The sequence below is a fragment of the Symphalangus syndactylus genome, chromosome X (genome assembly GCF_028878055.3).
Source record: "Symphalangus syndactylus isolate Jambi chromosome X, NHGRI_mSymSyn1-v2.1_pri, whole genome shotgun sequence".
NCBI lineage: Eukaryota > Metazoa > Chordata > Mammalia > Primates > Hylobatidae > Symphalangus > Symphalangus syndactylus.
The window spans coordinates 82566261-82585847 of record NC_072447.2 but is presented as its reverse complement, the minus strand read 5'-3'; the positions used below and the strand labels follow the sequence as shown (position 1 = coordinate 82585847).

General features: G+C 35.6%; 1 protein-coding gene across 17 annotated transcripts in view; it reads left to right on the top strand.

Moving 5' to 3' along the window:
* Window positions 1–19587, top strand: part of ABCB7 (ATP binding cassette subfamily B member 7) — a 181533-nt gene that overhangs the window by 48012 nt on the left and 113934 nt on the right. For 12 of the 17 annotated variants that reach the window (XM_063634686.1, XM_063634691.1, XM_063634684.1 and 9 more), the window contains 2 exons: window positions 470–556; window positions 14320–14439. In XM_063634686.1, the coding sequence (XP_063490756.1) occupies window positions 470–556; window positions 14320–14439 (207 nt within the window). The remainder of the gene's footprint in view (window positions 1–469; window positions 557–14319; window positions 14440–19587) is intronic. The other 5 variants (XM_063634695.1, XM_063634689.1, XM_055266973.2 and 2 more) reach the window with 1 other exon arrangement.

The window sequence follows — 19587 nt, the reverse complement described above, 5'->3', positions numbered from 1 at the left end:
ATATGAGCCAGTACAACAAGAAAAAGAATCAGTTGTTTAAAATCAACTGTATTAACTATAAAAAAGAAATGTATAAACAAGGAAAGCAAATGAGATATAAATTAACTGTATATTATACTTGCTTGCCAATAATGGAATAAGAGATTATCAGCACCATAGTAGTGAATGACACTGGGAAAGCCAGTATAAGTCAAGTAGAAATGTAAAACAGGTTAAATCCTTTCAACATGAGTTTCAAAACTATTTAGAGAAAGTGACTTCAGTATGAGTTTGTTGTATCTTAATATTTTTCATATAAATTTAGCTATAAGTTAATTGTAGAGGTGTTTTGCTTTACTATGCCAGACTAAATACTATACCTGTGAATTTGTTTTGGAAACATTCATTAGATTAGACTGTTTAAGCCAGATTTTGAAACATCTGAAATTCTGTAATAGCTAACAGACTGCTTGGTATCATCTTCAATTAGGCTCTCCAGGTATGGCCACTGATAGAAAAGAGGACATGCTGGCATGGTCATGCAGGAGGAGGACTCCACACAGACCCAAAAGAAGGGGTAAGAGCCAGTAACAAGTAACTGGAAATTCTTGATGATTGTCCTTGCACAGAAGATATATGTATTTAAGATTATAGTATTCTAGAATATTTTAATTGACTCATCTAACTGCATGTTCTCTAATGAAAAAAAATCATATTAATTGACCATAGTTTATAGATGATATTTTCTCGGACTTAAAGATTTATGATTGACTAAAAAAGAAAAGTTATTTATCCACCTAAATGTTTTAGTTCTTTAAAATAGCATCATTTGAGGTTGTTATGTAATCTAGCCTTATAATAAGTAAGCAAATTAGATTTAGCACCTAAAACAATTTGTGTGTGTGCGTCTGCTTCAAGGTTAACATTTCCCCTTCTATACACTTAGAGAAACCCTAGAAAAACCCTAGCTTCATGGTAAATCCTCTACCTGATCCACCTAGTTATCCATATTCTTTATGATTATTATTATCATTATACAGACATGCTAAGCAGTAGGGCTGTTGAAATAGAAAGACTTGCACTATGTATTTTTTCTCAGTAAGTGAAAAATGTCATTGGAATACTGTTATACAGTATTACATCTGGCCCTTTTTCTCTGAGCTTGCCTTTATTTTCTTCCTCTGGCTTGACCCAATCAGTATGTACATGTTATTTCTAAGTAGAAATGATATTTTCAGGGTTGGTGGTCAAGTGAACAAATTTTATGTAAAAGTACTCTTTAAATTGTAAAGAGAGAAGTAAATGTTAATTATTTTATTGATAGAAAGTGATTAGCAGGAAACAGTTTTCAGTGCTTTTTTCCATTCTTTGATTCCTAGTACAGTTCTTTCAAGGAACTCAAAACACTTCACATTCATGTTTCTGTCCCATTTTTGTACATTATCCTTCATAGCTGATTTTTAAAACAGCAAAGTATCGTAAAATAAAATTTTAAAATATTAACCCAAATAGTGAGATTTGTTTATCCATGCATTAGTCTTTGGTATGATATTTGCCAGTTTTCAGGATCATCTGTCACCAAGGCCTCTTAAGGATAGTTGCTAATAATATTCTAAACACAACCAAAAACATGTTGACTTAATAAAGGAGAAGCAGCTACTTCTTTTAGGCTCAAGCAGTATAAACTTCAAGACAGTTTCCTTCTGCTCCAGTAAAATAAAGCAGCACTCATTGTAATACTTTATAGTTAGTCTGTAGCCCTTTGTTTGTTTTCCCTTGCCATCTTTGTATTAGTTTAGCCTTTTTATCGAAATGGAAACATAGAATCATATAGATTGGAGACCATATCAGAAAAGAAATAGTGTGGAGTTGTAGTTATGAGCTTGAGCTCTGGAGCCAGACTGCCTGGATTTGAATTGTGGCTCCATCACTTGCTAGTAGAATGACCTTGAGCTAGTTACTTAATCTCTGTGTGCTTCAGTTTCATCATCTGTAAAATGGAGATGATAATTTTGAAGGAGATTTAAATGAGTTAACTCCTCACACCACGTTAAAGCTCTTAAATAGCACTTGACACATAGTAAGTGCTCAATAAGTTTTAGCTACTGTTGTTATAATGTGAGATTGTAAGGCCTGTCCTCTACCATAATCCATTTATTTAAAAAGTATATATTGAATACCTTCTTTGTGCTAAACTCTGTGTTAAGTACTGGAGATGTACAAGACAAAATCTCTGCTATCTAGAAACTTAACAACATGGCAGAATATGTAAACTGCCATGTAGAAGTTTTATCACTGTGACAGATAATAGATTTTACCTTATAACCAACTGAAATCTGTAGTGCTTTACTTTTTGTGTGCTTGTTTATAGAGAAGGGATCTCTCTATGTTGCCCAAGCTGCTCTCGAACTCCTGGGCCCAAGCGATCCTCCCACCTTATCCTCCCAGAGTAGCTGGGACTACAAGTGTGCACCACCAAACCCAGCTTTGCTTCGCTTTTTATTCATTTACATGTGTGTGTTCTTAACAGCTAACAATCAGTATTAATAATGCTGCTTGGAAGTTATTTAAATCATCCATTTATATAGCATGGGATCATAAAGGGTTTGTGAAAAAGGAGTGGTAATTTCAGTATTTGAAAACTCCAGTTTTTAAAGTAGATGAATTAAGGAATTGTTTTATAATAGAGTCCCCAGATTTTTAAAGGATTTTGGAGCTTTATTCTTGCATTTAAATTTTTATTTATATGCTGCTTTGAAGAGGCATCTGCTAGTAAATTTAGTTAGCCATGTACTCTTAATAAGGACACAAATAATGAAGACCTTAATGAAAGGATTCTTTCTGAGATTTTGCTTGACATACTCTTTTTTATGTTAGAAACACATTCTTATTGATTGGACACAGTCAGAAGCTAGTAGTTTTTAAAGAGAAATTTTCACTTAAGCAATTGGAGAGCTTGATGTAATCAGAAGAAGTGAAACAGTAACTTGGAATATTAAAAATTGGTATTAAAACTTGGAGTAACTTGGAGGATTAAAAATTGGAAGGTTGGGAAGAGGCTTGTTAAAATGAGTGGACACATTAGACCAGTGGGCAAGCATACCTGGATGACATGGTGAGGCTGTATTCCAGCTCTGATTTCATACATAATCAAGTAGCCTTATGATCTTCATTTGATTTCTAAAATTGTCTTTCCTTTGGGATAGAAAATTCATTGACTGGCCAACTTGAATATCAGTCTGGCGGGTAGTTCTTTTTATTGTAAATTATTAAATGGACTGTAAAATACAAATCCATCTAATATGTAGCATAATCCATTTAAGGAACGGGTCTAATCACCACCGAATAAGTTCTTCATTGAACTTTCAGACCAACAAAGCTCGGAAAACAAACCCTAAAGTATAATGTAACAAAAATTGTAAAGCCTTTCCTGACAACTCATACATATTTTCTTCTCTTATCCCAAATTCACTATATGTATCTCTCCAACAACACAATAAAAATTTTCCAGTTGCACTCTGGATTTTTTAGACATCGACTGAACTCGCTAGTTTTTGACCTTCTTTTTATAAATCCATTGTTATCTTTAATAGTACTGAAGTGGTTTTTTCCTTTTATTGCAGTTGTTGGGTTGAGGAGACAGTTCTTTTCTCTGAATAGTTTGCTCATCCCTGAAATTATGGACACTTCCAAATTTTCTTCTAGATTGGTTCTTTAGGGAGAAAACATTCGGCCTATAGCTCATATTTTTACAAAACAGCATTCCAATTTTTTTTTATGTTTTTTAGTTCCTCACTACAAGTTTTGTCCCCAAGTAGTTTCTTTCAAAATCAGTCCCTTGATTCTATGAGGTATTACATTTCTTGCTTTTAGAATTTAGGAATGTCTGTAAAACCAGAATTCTTAGAGAAATTCCTCATCGGCTAAGGAAAAGGTGATTCTTCTACCTTTATCAAAAGATCATTTTGTTTTCTTACTCTTCATTTTCTTATCAAGGGCCACTGGGCTTCACTCCCTTGAAAAGAACAAGCTGTGGGTAGAAAAATAGGCTGTTGCTTCAGTGCTTGACCTTTCCTGGCAAGAAATAGAAACTTACCCACCTGAGAAACAGAACATGTATTCAATTTATTAATATACAGTTATCTTTAATATCTGAAAATTCTACCAAATGAGCTGCTCCAGCTGTTTTGGTTTTTTATTCTCATACCTTGTCTACATCGTTATTAGGTATAGCTGTTCACTTGTAGTACATTCGGCCATGAGGCAGTACTTCTCTTCCTCAGCTCACACTGTCAAATTGAGCACTGTCAATTCATAAGAAGTATAATTTGTGGCTTTCCAGTTACACCCTACTGAGTTCCGTACTTCCAGTTTTATTTGTGTACTTATTTATTTATATATTTGTTTTTGACCCACCATACTATGATTGTGCTCTTTCATTGTATAGATGTTCTTTTCATTACTTCTTACCTGTCCAGCCTCATGAAGCTTATGAAGCTGTATGTTAACACCAAATAAGTAAATATTTAAAAATCTGTCAAAAGTTGTGGTGATTTAATTAATTATTAGGTATTGCCTCTAGGATATTAATAAGAATTTCCCATCATGTGTTTGAAAATAGATAATTAATTAATGGAATAAGTATTTAGTGAGTATTTCTGATATCAGTCAAGTTTCTTTTTCTTCTGATTTTTTTCTCTTGGGCCACCTCGTTTTTGGTTGCTTTCAGCTTCTCTTAGCCCTCTGTCATTTCCGAACTTTTTCTTCTAAACTCATTTCTGAAAAAAAAGTAAATAAAATTTTGTTACTATTCCAAGATCTTAGTGACTCTATCTGAATTTATTTCTGTTACCATTGTGGGTTTTTTTTTTTTCTGAATCTAATTGCTTCCTTTAACTATGACTATCTAATTCCAATATATAGTTAAGATTTTCTAAAAACTTTAATTCCTCATACTAATAGAGTACTAGTCTTACAGTGCAACGGGGCTTTAGATTTGAGGCATGTTGTATATTCTGATAGCAGAGGAGGGACAGGTTCTCACCGAGGATCTGCTGTAACCACTCCCTGGCTACTGCCTATGTTCGGTAAGTCCCTGGGACTATGCAGTCAGCAGGTGGCAAAGCCAGCCAGGCCCACATTCTTTGTCAGCCAGGCCCACGCTCCTCCTCTCTGGGTGGCAAGTTCCCCCAGGTCTTGCGTGGGTCCAGAAGTGCTGTCTGTGAGTCAGGAACTAGGGTCAAAAACCTTAGAAGTCTGCCAGGTGTTCTGTTATACTGAGGCTGAGCCGGCATTCATACCACGGGATACAGTCCTTCCCACTCCTCTCCCGTTGCCAAAGTCAGAGGAGCCTCACTCTGTAGCCACAGCCACCACAGGTCACGGGGAGTACTGCCAGACTACCCCCAATGTCCCCTTAAGGCCCAAGGGCTCTTCAGTCAGCCTGTGGTAAATGCTGCCTGGCCAGAGACTCACCCTTCAGGGCAGTGGGCCCCCTTCTGGCCCAGAGCAGGTCTAGAGATGCTGTCCAAGAGTCAAATCCTATAATCCGGTACCATCAAGTGCCTGCTTGGTGCTATACCCCTCTGTGGCTGTGCTGGTACCTAAGGTGCAAGACAAAGTTCTCTTCACTTTCCCCCCCTGCTTTTCTCAAGCAGAAGGAGCTTCGCACCTAGCCACCACAGGTGGCAATGTACCGAGTCTCACCTGAAGCCAGCAATTCTCAGAGGCTCACCTTTGATGTAGTAACTGTGTATCACTTCTAGTTATTCAGGGCCCAAGGGCTCTTCAGTTAGCAGGTGATGAATGTTGGTAGGACTGGGTCCTTCCCTTCAAGGCCGTGGATTCCCTTGTGGCCTAGGGCATGTCTAGAAATGGGTCCAGGAGCTAGGGCCTGGAATGGGGCCCTCACGACTCTGACAGTTGCCCTATCCTGTTGTTGCTTAGCTGATATCCAAGATGCAAGACAAAGTCCTCCCCACTCTTCCCTCTCCTCACATGGAAGGAAGGGATCTGTTTGGGAGCAGTGGCTGTACAACCTAGAGTGAGGGGAGAGCAATGCCAGCACTCCCTTAGCCACCCCAGCTGGTGTCTCAGTAGGTTGTGTACCCCTCGCCCTCAGCCCACCATCTCTGGGCCCAGTTCAGTACTGGGACTCACCTATTAGTTGCAGTCTTTATGGCTTAGACTGCCTTTCAAGCTTATTTAGAACACAAAGCACTTTAGCCTGCAGGGGCAGGGTTTATGAGATCGATTACTCCCTTCTGGCTAGGGCTGGTTTAAATGCTTCCTCTGCCGGCGGGCATCAGCTGAGTTTCGTCCTGTTTCTGGTTTTCCTTTCTGCTCTAACAGGACAGCACTGAGTTCAGCACCTCACAGTTGCGGTGCTCTCCCGCTTCCAGCACCCAGAGATGCTCTCCACACCACACCACTGCTTCTGCGGTGTTGGGGAGGGGTGGTGTCAGCAATTCAGGACTGTTTTTTCTATCTCTTCAGTGACTCAGCAATACGGCGTTAAAATAAGGTACTATGAGGGCTCACCTGATTTTTGGTTCTTATGAAGGTGTTTTTTCTGTGTAGATAGTTGTTAAATTGGTGTCCTTGAAGGGAGGGGGGATGATTGATGGAGCCTTATAGTCCACCATCGTGCTCTGCGTCCTTTGATGATACTCTATACCACATATTCTTTATTCACTCATCCGTTGATGGACATTTAGGTTGATTCCATTACTTTGCTAGTATGAATTGTGCTGTGGTAAACATATGAGTGCAAGTGTCTTTTTTATATGATTTGTTTCCCTTTAGGAAGATACCCAGGAATAGGATCACTGGATTGAATGGTGGTTTTATTTTTAGCTCTTTGAGAAATCTCCATACTGTTTTCCATAGCGGTTGTACTAATTTCCATTACTACCAACAGTGTATAAGCATTCCCTTTTCTCTACATCCTCACTAACATCTGTTGTTTTTTAATTATTTAATAATAGCCATTCTGACTGGTGTAAGATGGTATCTCATTGTGGTTTTAGTTTGGATTTCTTTGATGATTATTGATGTTGAACATTTTTTCATGTTTCTTGGCTGCTTATATGTCTTCTTTTGAAAACTATCTGTTCATGTCTTTTGCTCACTTTTTGGTGGAGTTGTTTTTTTCTTGTTGAGTTCTTTGAGTTCCTTTTAGATCCTGGATATTAGTTCTTTGTTGGGTGCATAGTTTGCAGATATTTTCTCCCATTCTGTAGGTTTTCTATTTAATCTGTTAATTATTTATTTTGCTGTACAGAATCTTTTTCATTTGAGTCCCATTTGTCTATTTTTGCTTTTGTTATCTGTGCTTTTGCAGTCTTAGTCATAAATTCTTTACCTAGGCCAATGTCTAGAAAAGTTTTTTCTAGGTTTTCTTCTAGGCTTTTTATAGTTAGATCTTAGTTAATTTTTGTTTTTAGTGAGATATGGGTCCAGTGTCATTATTCTGTATCTGACTATCTGATTTTCCCAGCAGTATTTATTGAATAGATTGTCCTTTCCCCAGTATATACTTTTGTCAACTTTGTCAAAGATCTGTTAGTTGTACATATGTGGCTTTCTTTCTGATTGATCTATGTGTGTATTTTTATGCCAGTACAGGCTGTTTTGGTTATTGTAGACTTGTAGTATAATTTGAAGTCGGATAATGTGGTACCTCTTGCTTTATTCTTTTTGCTTAGGATTGCTTTGGGTATTCTGGCTCTTTTTTTTGGTTCAATATGAATTTTAGAACGGTTTTTTCTAGTTCTGTGAAAAATGACATTAGTAGTTTGATAGGAATAGTGTTGAATCTGTAAATTGCTTTGGACAGTATGGTCTCTTTAACAATATTGATTCTTTCAGTCCTTGAGTTTGTTTTTCCGTTTGTGTCATCTGTGACTTCCTTCATCAGTGTTTTATGGTTCTTCTTGTAGAGATCTTTCAACTCATGGGCTAAATGTATTTCTAGATATTTTATTTTCTTGTAGTTATTGTAAATGAGATTGAGCTCTTGATTGGTTCTCTGCTTGTTATTGATGTATAGAAATGCTCATTTTTGTACATTGATTTTGTATCCTGAACTTTACTGAAGTTATTTATCAAATCTAGGACCCTTTTGGAGGACCCTTTTGGAGGAGTTTTCTAGATGTTAAGATCAAAAAGAGATAATTTGACTTCCTCTTTTCCAGTTTGGATGCTTTTTATTTGTTTCTCTTCTCTGATTGCTGTAGCTAGGACTCCCAATAAGATGTTGAATAGGAGTGGTTGAAAGCAGGCATCCTTGTTCTATTCTCGTTCTCAGGAGTGTTTTCAAGTTTTCCCCATTCAGTGTGGTGTTGGCTCTGGGTTTGCCATATGTGGCTTTGCTTATTTTGAGGTGTATTTTTTCTATGTCTAGTTTATTGAAGGTTTATGCTGGATTTTATTGAATGCTTTTTCTGCATCTATTGAGATGATCATATGGTTTTTGTTTTTAATTCTGTTTATGTAGTGAATCACATTTATTGATTTGCGTATATTCTTGCATCCCTGGAATAAAATCCACTTGATCATGGTATATTATCCTTTTCTTGTGCTGTTGGATTTGGTTTACTGATACTTTGTTGAGGATTTTTACATCTGTGTTCATCAGGGATATTGGCCTGTAGTTTTTTGTTTTGTTTTGGGTTGTTTCCTTGCCTGGTTTTGGTTTTAGGGTAATGCTGCCCTTGTAGAATGAGTTACGGAGGATTCCCTCTTCCTGAAATGTTTTGGAACAGTTTCAGTAGGATTAGTGCCAGTTATTTATATGTCTTATGGAATTTGTGAATCTGCCTGGTTCTGGGGTTTTGGGGTTTGTTGGTTTCGAGGTTTTTTATTACTGATTCAATTTCAGAACTCTTTGTTGGTGGGTTCTGTATTTCTGTTTTTTTCCTCATTCAATCTTGGGAGGTTGTACATTTCCAGAAATTTATCTGTTTCCTCTAGGTTTTCTAGTTTGTATGCATAGAAGTGCTCATAGTAGTCTCTGATGATATTTTGTATTTCTGTGGTATCAGTTGTAACGTCTCCTTTTCCATTTCTGATTACGCATATTTGAATCTTATATTTTGTTCTTGGTTAATCTAGCTAGTGGTCTTTCAGCTTTATTTATCTTTTCAAAGAATCAATCTTTTATTTGTCAATAGACACAGGAAGAGCAATTTGATAAAATTCAAAATCTCTTCATAATAAAAACTTTCAGCACAGTAGGCATAGAAAAACTCAACATAATAAATGCCATATATGACTTACCCACAGCTAACAACATACCGAATAGGGAAAAGTTGAAAGCCTCTTCCACAAAAAAAAAAAAAAAAAAAAAAAAAAACTGTAACAAGACAGGGATGCCTGTTTTCACTACTCCTATTCAACATGGTACTGGAAGTCCTAGCCAGAGCAATCAGGCAAGAGAAACAAATAAAAGACATCCAAATTGGGAAAGAAGTCAGATTGTCCCTCTTAGTTGATATGATTTTATATCTAGAAAAGAACTAAAGACTTCACCAATGAAACTGTTACATCTGATAAATAAATTTGGTAAAGTTACAGGACACAAAATCAACATACAAAAATCAGTAGTCTTTCTATATGCCAATGGTGAAATCGCTAAGAAAAAAATGAAGCAGGCAATCCCACTTACAATAGCTACCAAAAAAAAATACTCAGGATTAAATCTAACCAAGGAGGTGAAAGATCTCTACAAGGAAAGCTATAACATCATTTTTCACAGAAATAGAAAAAAGAATTCCAAAATTTGTATGGAACCAAAAAAAGAGCGCATATAGCCAGAGCAATCCTGAGCAAAAAGAACAAAGCTAGAGACATCACACTACCTGACTTCAAAATATAACGCTATAGTAACAAAAATGGCATGGTATTGGTATAAAAACATACATAGACCAATAGAGCAGAATAGGGAATCCAAATATAAATCCATGTATTCATAGCCAACTGATTTTCGACAAAGGCATCAAGAACATATGTGGGAAAAGGACACTCTCTTTAATAAATTGTGCTGGCAAAATTGGAGTCCGTATATAGAAGAATGAAACTGAATCCCTGTCTCTCACCATGTATAAAAATCAACTCAAGATGGGTTAAAGACTTAAATGTAAGACTTGAATCTGTAAAACTACTCAAAGAAAAAATAGGGAAAATACTTTAGGACATTGGTCTATGCAAAGATTTTGTGGTGAAGACCTGAAAAGCAGATAACAAAACCAAAAATAGACAGCTGGGACTATATTAAGCTTAAAAGCTTCTACACAGCAACAGGAACAACAGAGTGAAGAGACAACCTGTTAAATGGGAGAAAATATTTTCAAACTATTCATCCAGCAAGAGACTAATATTCAGAATATACAAGGAACTCAACTCAATAATAAAAAAAATCAATTAAAGAGACATTTCTCAAAAGAAGACATATTGATGGCCAACAAGTATGTGGAAAAATGTTCAACATCACTAATCACCAGGGAAATGCAAATCAAGATCACATGAGATATCCTCTTCCCTCAGTTATAATGGCTGTTAATAAAAAGACAAAAAATAACACATTGGTGAGGATGCAGAGAAAAGGAAGCTCTTATACACTGTTGGTAGGAATGTAAATTAGTACAGCCACTATGAAAAACAGTATGGAGATTTCTCAAAAAACTAAAACTAGAACTACCATGTGATCCAGCCATCCCACTACTGGATATTTACCCAAAGGAGAGGTAATCAGTATATCAAAAGGATACCTGCATGTTGTATGTTGATTGCAGCACTTTTCACAATAGCTGATATGGAATCAATCTAAGTGTCCATCAATGGGAAGTTCGATAATATAAATGCGGAATACTCTTAGTTTATAAAAAAGTGAAATCCTGTCATTTGCAGCGACATGGATGGAACTGGAGGTTAGTATGTTAAGTGAAATAAGTCAGGCACAGAAAGACAAATATCACATGTTATCTAAGAAAGTTGATCTTATAGAGGTAGAGAATAGAGTGATAGATATCAGAGTCTGGGAAGGGTGTGTGGTTAGGAGTAGGGGATAGAGGGAGATTGGTCAATGGGTACAAACCTACAGTTACATAAAAGGTGTAAGTTTTAATGTTTGATAGCAGAGCAGGGTGACTATAGTTAGCGATAATATGTATTTCAAAGTATCTGGAAGAGAGAACTTGAAATGTTCCCAACACATAGAAATGATAAATACTCATGGAGGTAGATACCCCAAATACTCTGATTTGATCACTACATATTCTGTACATTCAACAAAATCTCACGTGTACCCCATAAATATGTAAAATATTATAAATCAATAAAAACTGTGCCTCGGACTCTGAAATGCCTCTTTGGTTTGGTCGCCACTTAAAAAAATGCATTATTTTTCAAACTTCGTAGTTTATGGAAACTAATGGAATTCATGTACTTTACAGCTTAATGGACTCATACTGCATGATTACATAACTTCAGAACCCATTTTGTTAAATGAAGTGGTGACATTTTATGCACTATTAAGCCAACTAGAATAATTTTCTTGCTCTTAGCCATAACTTCACTGTGTCCTTATTGAAAAAATTCTGGGGTGTGTTGTAGAAGGTTTTGATAGAAGAGAGTGTTTCTAAAGATACATGAAAGCAGGGCCTTTTTCCATTATTCCATCAAGAAAAGTAAGATAGACAAAACTCATGAAATGGGAAAGTGGTTGAAATGCCCTAGTTTGTGTTATAATGCTTTAAATTATATTTATTTCATAATAGTTCTATTGGGAAAGGGAATTTTTAAAATTACTGCCTTAAAAGGCCCTACCAGTTATAAGAGCATGTATATGTGTGTGTATAAAATAAAACATTAAGAACTATACTTTCAGCATTTCATATTTTTGTCATCTTATGTATTTAAAGCAGTTCAGGAAGATAACCCTTGTGTTTTTACAATATGAACAACTTTATTTCTAATACTCTTTATGCGATAAACTGCCTAAAAGACTAGAAAAGTAGTTTGCTGAGTCCTAGAGGGATAACTATAATATAAAACTAACCTGTATTATATAAGGTACTGTCCTGGGCCTTGACAGTACCTTATATAATACAGGTTAGTTTTATATTATATGTTGACAATTTCCCCCCATTACTTGCTTTGCAAATCTACTCGAAATTATATAACTTCCCTCCCTAACTCTTGCTGAATATATGTGAATTATAAAAAGTAGAAGCTAGCCAACAACAACAACAAAAGGCCATAAAAAAGTACCAATGAGTCCACCCACTCACAGCTACTGTTATTGACACTTTTGGTGTAAACTCCTACATGTATCACATTTTTTCCCACAAAAATATTTTTTTCACTCTGCTTTTTTTCATTTAACATATTCCTCTGTCACTACATATATTTCTGAATGGCTGCATTTTGTTGTATGTGTTCACTCTGTTTACACTGTTCTCCAACATGTATCATTTAGGCTGTTTCCAATTTTGTTTCTATTAAAACAGAATTGGTGTAAACAACCTTGTAGCTAAATTTTCATTCCTTTATTCAACAAATATTCATTAGGTACCTATTGTATGTCAGTCACTGTATTTGGCTTTGAGTTACAACAGTAAGCACTACTGTTAGAGTGATTACCCATGTGGAATGTGCAGGAGAGCGGATATTAACCAAATAATTGTACTGCTGTTTATGTAGTTTATAACTGAAATGGATACTGTGAAAGAAAGGAATAATGTACTGTGTGAGAATAAGGCAAAGGACCCTCATGGGCTAGGGAAGGCATTATTGAGGAAATGCTATTTGAGCTTTGGTCAACTAGTTGAAAGAGGTTGAAGGGGCCACAGGGGAAGGTGTTAGAGAGAGAGAGAGATTATTCCAGACAGAGTAGACATTACTGTGTAAAGTCCCCATGACAGAAGGGATTATGGCATGTTTAAGGAACTAAAAGAAAGGCAGTGTGGCCTAAGCACTGAAAGCAGTGGTATAAAGCATAACTAGAGAGGTATCCAGGGGCCAGATCAAGCAGAGCCTTATAAGCCATGTTACAGATTTTAGTTTTTATCCCAAGAATGATAGGATACTGCTTAAGGGGTTTAAGCTGGAAGGGAAATCTGATTGAAGGGTGAACTTATTAGATAAGGACAAAGTAGATGCAGGGAGATCAGTTAGGAGATTGTTGCAGTGGTTTATGCGATAATTGATGATAGCTTAGATGAGGTTTATGGTTAGAAATGGAAAGAAATAGATTCAAGAGATTTTTAGGAGATAAAATTGATTCAACTTAGAGCATATTTATAAAAGTTTTTTTTTAGCATAAATTCCCAGAAGTAGAATTATTGACACAAAGGGCAAAATTATTTTAAAAGCTTGTAATATATAGCAAATTGCTCTCCAGAAAGATTATTTCAGTGTATTCTCCATCAACAGTGTATTAGAGTGCTCATTTTCATATGCCCTCAGCAGTAATAAGCAGTATCTTTTTTTTTTTTTACTTTTTTCTTTTTCAGTGTTTTTTGGGTATGTTTTATTCTTTTTAATATCTTTTCCAGAAATCAAGTTACGATTTTAATGTTAAAATGGGGATTGTTTTGCCAATCATAATAATATAGTAGTTTTAGAATATATATGTATTGGTCTACTTACTTTGGTATTAGAAAGTGTGGTTTTTATTCTTAATATTCTGCCTCTAAAGCTGAAAGTAAAGCAAAAGAATTTAATGGGAATGTTGCCTCAGGAACATGGGACAAAGAAAAAATGTGAGATGGATTTAGATCAGATTAAGTATCATTGGAAAATTGTATTTGTGAGGAAATTTTCAGTAACTCAACTTTGTTTGATATAGTCAATTCCAAGCCCTCTGTTTTCCTAAAAGGAGTATTGCAACTCTGCTCTACCATGAGTTTAGACTTGGGACTCCAAAATGTTTTAAATAAAAAACTGACAAATACCCAAAATGTATATAAATTTTCTACTACAAAAATGGAAATATGGAAATTTTTTTTGAATTTTATGTAGTGTTTTGGTAGCTTAATAAATAAATGTATAGTACATGTCCCTTCATGACCACTGAATTACTTTTTTAACAATATGAGAGTGGCTAAAATTGAAAGTAAGACATTTAAGAGAAATGACTAACTTTTTTAAAGTAATTGAAATAGTTAATTTTTCTCTAAAATATTTTGATTTTGAAAGATATTAGCCTTAGATTCAGAATAAAAGTTATATTTATAATGTTTTCATGTATTTCTCAAATATGTAAATTCTACGTTATTGAATTATGGTTATATTTGAAATGACATGTTATTCACTGCTTTGTTTTCTCTCTTTCAATAGTTAAAAGATGTTGATACTCAGAAAATCATAAAAGCAATGCTTTCTTATGTGTGGCCCAAAGACAGGCCAGATCTGCGAGCTAGAGTTGCCATTTCGCTGGGATTTTTGGGTGGTGCAAAGGTAAGAAATTATGCATTGTTTGGTTGCTCTAAGAAATACTACATTTTCTAGTTATGAATCCTGGGCCTGGTGTAAATCACTTTTGGGGTAGCATGACCAACTTTTGGGACCCTCATTTAGTTTACATAATTATTTTATGCAGTCATTAGAAATTATATGGTAATGTCCTGTTTATCTCTGGATCAGACTTCTCACAGAATTAGTGGAATTCACTCCTGAAACCATTGTGAGATATAGGAGCATTGATTGTAACAAAGCATAAGCACCTTTGTAAAAGAAGCTTTTCGGAGCCTCTTTGGCTCTGAAATAATACATATTTTTGGTAAGCTTGGTTCCCAGATCCCAGTAAATTGAAAGGAGGATGAAGCCATTTTAGGAACACTGATAGCCGTAAGTAATAAGTAACAGCTTAATATCAAGAGAAAAGCTAAAAAACAAAACAAAAAAAGCCACAAAACCTGACTGTTTTGGTACGTTCAGTATAGGAGCCCTCTGCATTTCAGCAGCCTTCTCAGTTTGTCATTGTAGTATATAAAGCAAAGTTATAATGATGACCTCGAGTTTTCAAGAAAATAAAAACCTTGTTTCCAATTTACTCAGATTTTTTTTTCTTTTTTTTTTTTTGATACAGAGTCTCACTCTGTCGCCCAGGCTGGAGTACAGTGGCACAATCTTGGCTCACTGCAATCTCTGCCTCCTGGGTTCAAGCAATTCTCCTGCCTCAGCCTCCTGAGTAGCTGGGATTATAGGCGCGTGCCACCATGCCCAGCTAATTTTTGTATTTTTAGTAGAGACGGGGTTTCACCATGTTGACCAGGCTGGTCTCTAACTCCTGACCCCAGGTGATCCACCCGCCTCGACCTCCCAAAGTGCTGGGATTACAGGCATGAGCCACCGCACCCAGCCCCCAATTTACTCAGATTTTAAAGTCAGGGAGGTACACGTTTATAGATATACTATATTGTCATGATAAGTCTCTGGAATCAGACTGCTTGGGCTTTGCCACCTTGTAACCTTAAGCAAGTTGTTTAGTCTGTGTGCCTCAGTTTCTCCATTTGTAAAATAGGGTTGCTGCAAAGATTAAATAAGTTAACATATAAAGGACTTATAACAGTGCCTGGCAGGTAGTAAAATACAAGTATTAAAAATAAATAAATTTAGATTTCCAAAAATAATGGTTAAAAGTGTTTGCTTAAAATGAGCATAAAGGAGGTTTGGCTATAATTTGGCTACCACTCTTATATATAAGGATTAATATTTTATTTTAGAACCCAGTTCTTACCACTTATTTTTTCCCTGTATTATGTATACTCTCCTTTATTTGCTCATTCTTTTCCCTACTCTAAAAATATTAATTGAGAACTTATACACACTACTGTTCTTGGCATTGCAGAGTATTCAGATATGAACAAAGCAAATTTCTTTCCTCAAACCATATGGGATAAGGCAAGCTTTATTTTATTGCCCTAATAAAAGGTAGGTCATAAATGATTTAAAGAAGTGCCAGTCAGGTGTTGTGGGGTTTCAGAGGAAAGTTAGGAACCACCATCATGGGGAGTTAGGAAAGGTTTCACAGAGGAGATGACATCTGAGATAGACCTTGATTGATGAGTAGGATTATTACAGGTATAGGAATAACATGAAAAATGGCCTAGTTGTGAGAGAACATAGTATGTGTACAGAAGTGAATAGTCTATCTTGGTTCCAGCGAGGGGAAGATGTTTCAGAGAATTTGGAAATAAGCTTGGAAAGACAGATTAGAACTCGTAAATGTGAAATATTGTGACTGTGAGACAGAAAAATGTATTTAATTATGTGGGAAGTAGGAACCTGTATTTTGAATAGATGAGTAATAAGGTTAGAACTGTGTTTTAGGAAATTAATTTGGCCATGTGTAAAAGATGAATTCAAGTGGTGATAGACCTAAAGTAGGGATACCATTTATTTCACACATTCATTCAGCAAATGTTTACTGACCAGTTATAAGGCTCATATAATAGTCTAGATAAGAAGTAATAGCAATTTGTACTGAAATAGTAGTAGAAATTGCAACATGGAGGAAAATGCAAGAGATACTGTGCAGTAGGGGAGATAGGGTCAACAATACTTAGCAATGGATCAACTATTAGAAGTTAAAAAAAAAAAGTGGAATTCCAGGATGAGAGAATAAGAATGCCTTTAACAAAAGTGGGTATAATCAGAAGGTCTTGTTTGGGGAAAATGAAGATCTTGATTTTGGACATGTTAAGTTTTAGGTACTAGCAGAACACCCAGATAGAGATATTCAGCTGGTAATACAAAATGTGAAACAAGCTCAGGAAGGAGCCCAGGTCTAGAGAGATTGAGATGACAGTTGAAACAATGCAAATTAGTGAGTTCACCAAGGAAAAGAACACAAACAGAAGGAAATAGAAGACAACTAGGGACAGTACCTTTGATTAATGTGTTCCTCTAGGGAAGTAAATAGAGGAAACTGAGGAGTGACTGTACAGTTAAGAGAAAAGCCAAAATAATTCACAATCAGACTCCATTTTCTTGTCTCCTTTCTCATCTGTAATCTCTGTTGAGTACTCTCCCAGGGGATCTCACCCATTCTTGGGAAAGAGTACTTACTTAAATCAGGATGCTGAGCAACAGGTCAAGAACGCATTTTTTGTTACATTTGTTTAAGCTGAACAGAGAACAATATTACAAATGTAATTTTAGTACGTATTGTTGAAAAATTTTAACCCTCGTGCATTTTTAGCATAGTCTGGTTGCTGAATTGTCTTTTACATACAAATTACCTAAGGATAAATATGATTCTGAGCTCATATGCTCCTTTGTTAGTTGAATGCAAGTACTTTGCTGACAAGTTAGAGGCAGATTGTTTTCTAGACTTTCTTTTTAATTGAAGAGAAGAGGTTAGAACATGACTAATTAAGCTAGTCAAAGTGGAGAGTCTTAAGTAATGGCATTTGTATTAGAATTTATTTTTAGAGTGAGTTCCAGTCCTTCAAAATACAGATTTCTGTTGCTTAGTGACAGGTCAATATCAGGGTATGAAATCTAGATCTAAACTAACTTCCTTAATGACTAAAATATTTTTAGAAGGTTAATATTTGATTCTTTAATCAACAACTACTGAGTGCCCATAAGATGAAAAATGCTATACTAAACTCATGTAAACTGATTGCAAATAAGCAGAAGTGAATATAGAAAATCCTCAAAAAGAATGTTTAATTTCTTTTGAATCAGGAGAAGGAAGAAATTGCCAGATGTTATGATGAGTGCCTGCTAGTACTTTCAAAGCATATAGACAGCATTAGGAGATATACCTAATGCTAAATGACGAGTTAATGGGTGCAGCAAAACAACATGGCACATGGATACATATGTAACAAACCTGCACATTATGCACATGTACCCCAAAACCTGAAGTATAATAATAAAATAAAATAAAATAAAGAAAATAATTTTCTTTTTACAAAACAGAAACTAGATCATAGAATAACTTTAAGCATGTAGAATATAGTAGTAGCATTTGACCATTCCAAAAAGCATTTGCACAGCTTTGCGGACTGTCCGTTTAAAAGTGCTTGCTCTTGCAAATATTTAAAAAGTGATCATTGTTTATTCTTGAGTAGTATTGCAGGTGTGTTTTATAATTAGTGTGGAAAGATGGATTGTTATCCCCTTTTATCCTTGGCTTCCTATTTTTCATCAAACCTGAATATATGGTTTGGCATATAAACACCTTGGATCAATCTAGGCCTCTTTATATTCTAATCTTTCGTACCTCCTCCACATATTCTTGGGATTTTAGTGCAGTGTTCAAGAATCTTCTCAGCTATAAATGCCACCCTGCCATCTGCATAGATGTAGTGGTATCATAACAAGGCATGAAACATAGATGAGAAAGAAGAAAGAAAGGATTGTCAAGTAGGAAGAAGAAAACAGGAGGAAGATTTTGTGCCTAATGTATGAGAACATAGCATACCTTCTGCTTGCTTATTTACTTTTTAATGCTCTTTTGATTCTGAGGGTCTTAAGGCTATCATTGTCTCCAGCAAAAATTTTAAAGATAAATGATATTATGTAGAGATGCTTTGGAGCCCAGAGTAGAGTAAGAGAGGGGATTGGTATTTCTTCTAGCAGAGTTGCAGCAATTCTATTTTAATATGTTTGGGTTCTATATAAGATGTATTTTAAGGGTTCTACTACCAAGAGAGACAAAAACAAAATGCCATTTGTATTCATTCCTTAAATCCCTACAAATCGTATGTAATGTATTTTTTTTACCATCTATACATATATCATAGGAGTATCATATCATTATTAATCTGGGGAATTTGAGGTCTTCTACGGGTTTTTGTTTTTTTTTTAAGATAGAGTTTCACTCTTGTTGCCCAGGCTGGAGTGCAGTGGCATGATCTCTGCTCACTGCAAACTCCGCCTCCCACGTTCAAGCAATTCTCCTGTCTCAGCCTCCTGAGTAGCTGGGATTACAGGCGCATGCCACCATGCCCATCTAATTTTTGTATTTTTAGTGGAGATGGGGTTTTATTATATTGGTCAGGCTGGTCTCGAACTCCTGACCTCGGGTGATCTGCCCGCCTCAGCCTCCCAGAGTGTTGGGATTACAGGCATGAGCCACCACTCCCGGCCAACCTAATTCAACCTATTAGTATTTTACGTACAACCATGCCAGGATTTAAGGAAAATGTAAAACATATTTATTGAAATCATTTGATTTTATAAAATGTATGTTACCTTTAGTATTACCAAAAAATGTTTATTCATATTCTCTAACCACTGCCATCTTGGAAACCACTTAGTTGACAGAAAAACTGGGGGCAAAGGAAGTTAAAGTATCAAATGCAAAAATAAGCTATCTTTACAATTATAATAATTTCAAGGGAGAGTAATTTATAAAAATAAACACCCTTTTTCTTCAGAAATGCATCTGTTATATAAAGTATAACAGGTGATATATATATTGAGCAAATATTTATTGAGTGACTAACAAATAATGAGATATATATATATATATATATATATCTCATAATAGAAACATCCAAAAGGAGAGACAAATGAAGCTGTAGGAGAGTACCAACAATTAAGCATATAGGGAGGGCTTTATGAAGGATTTAGCATTTTTGAATAACT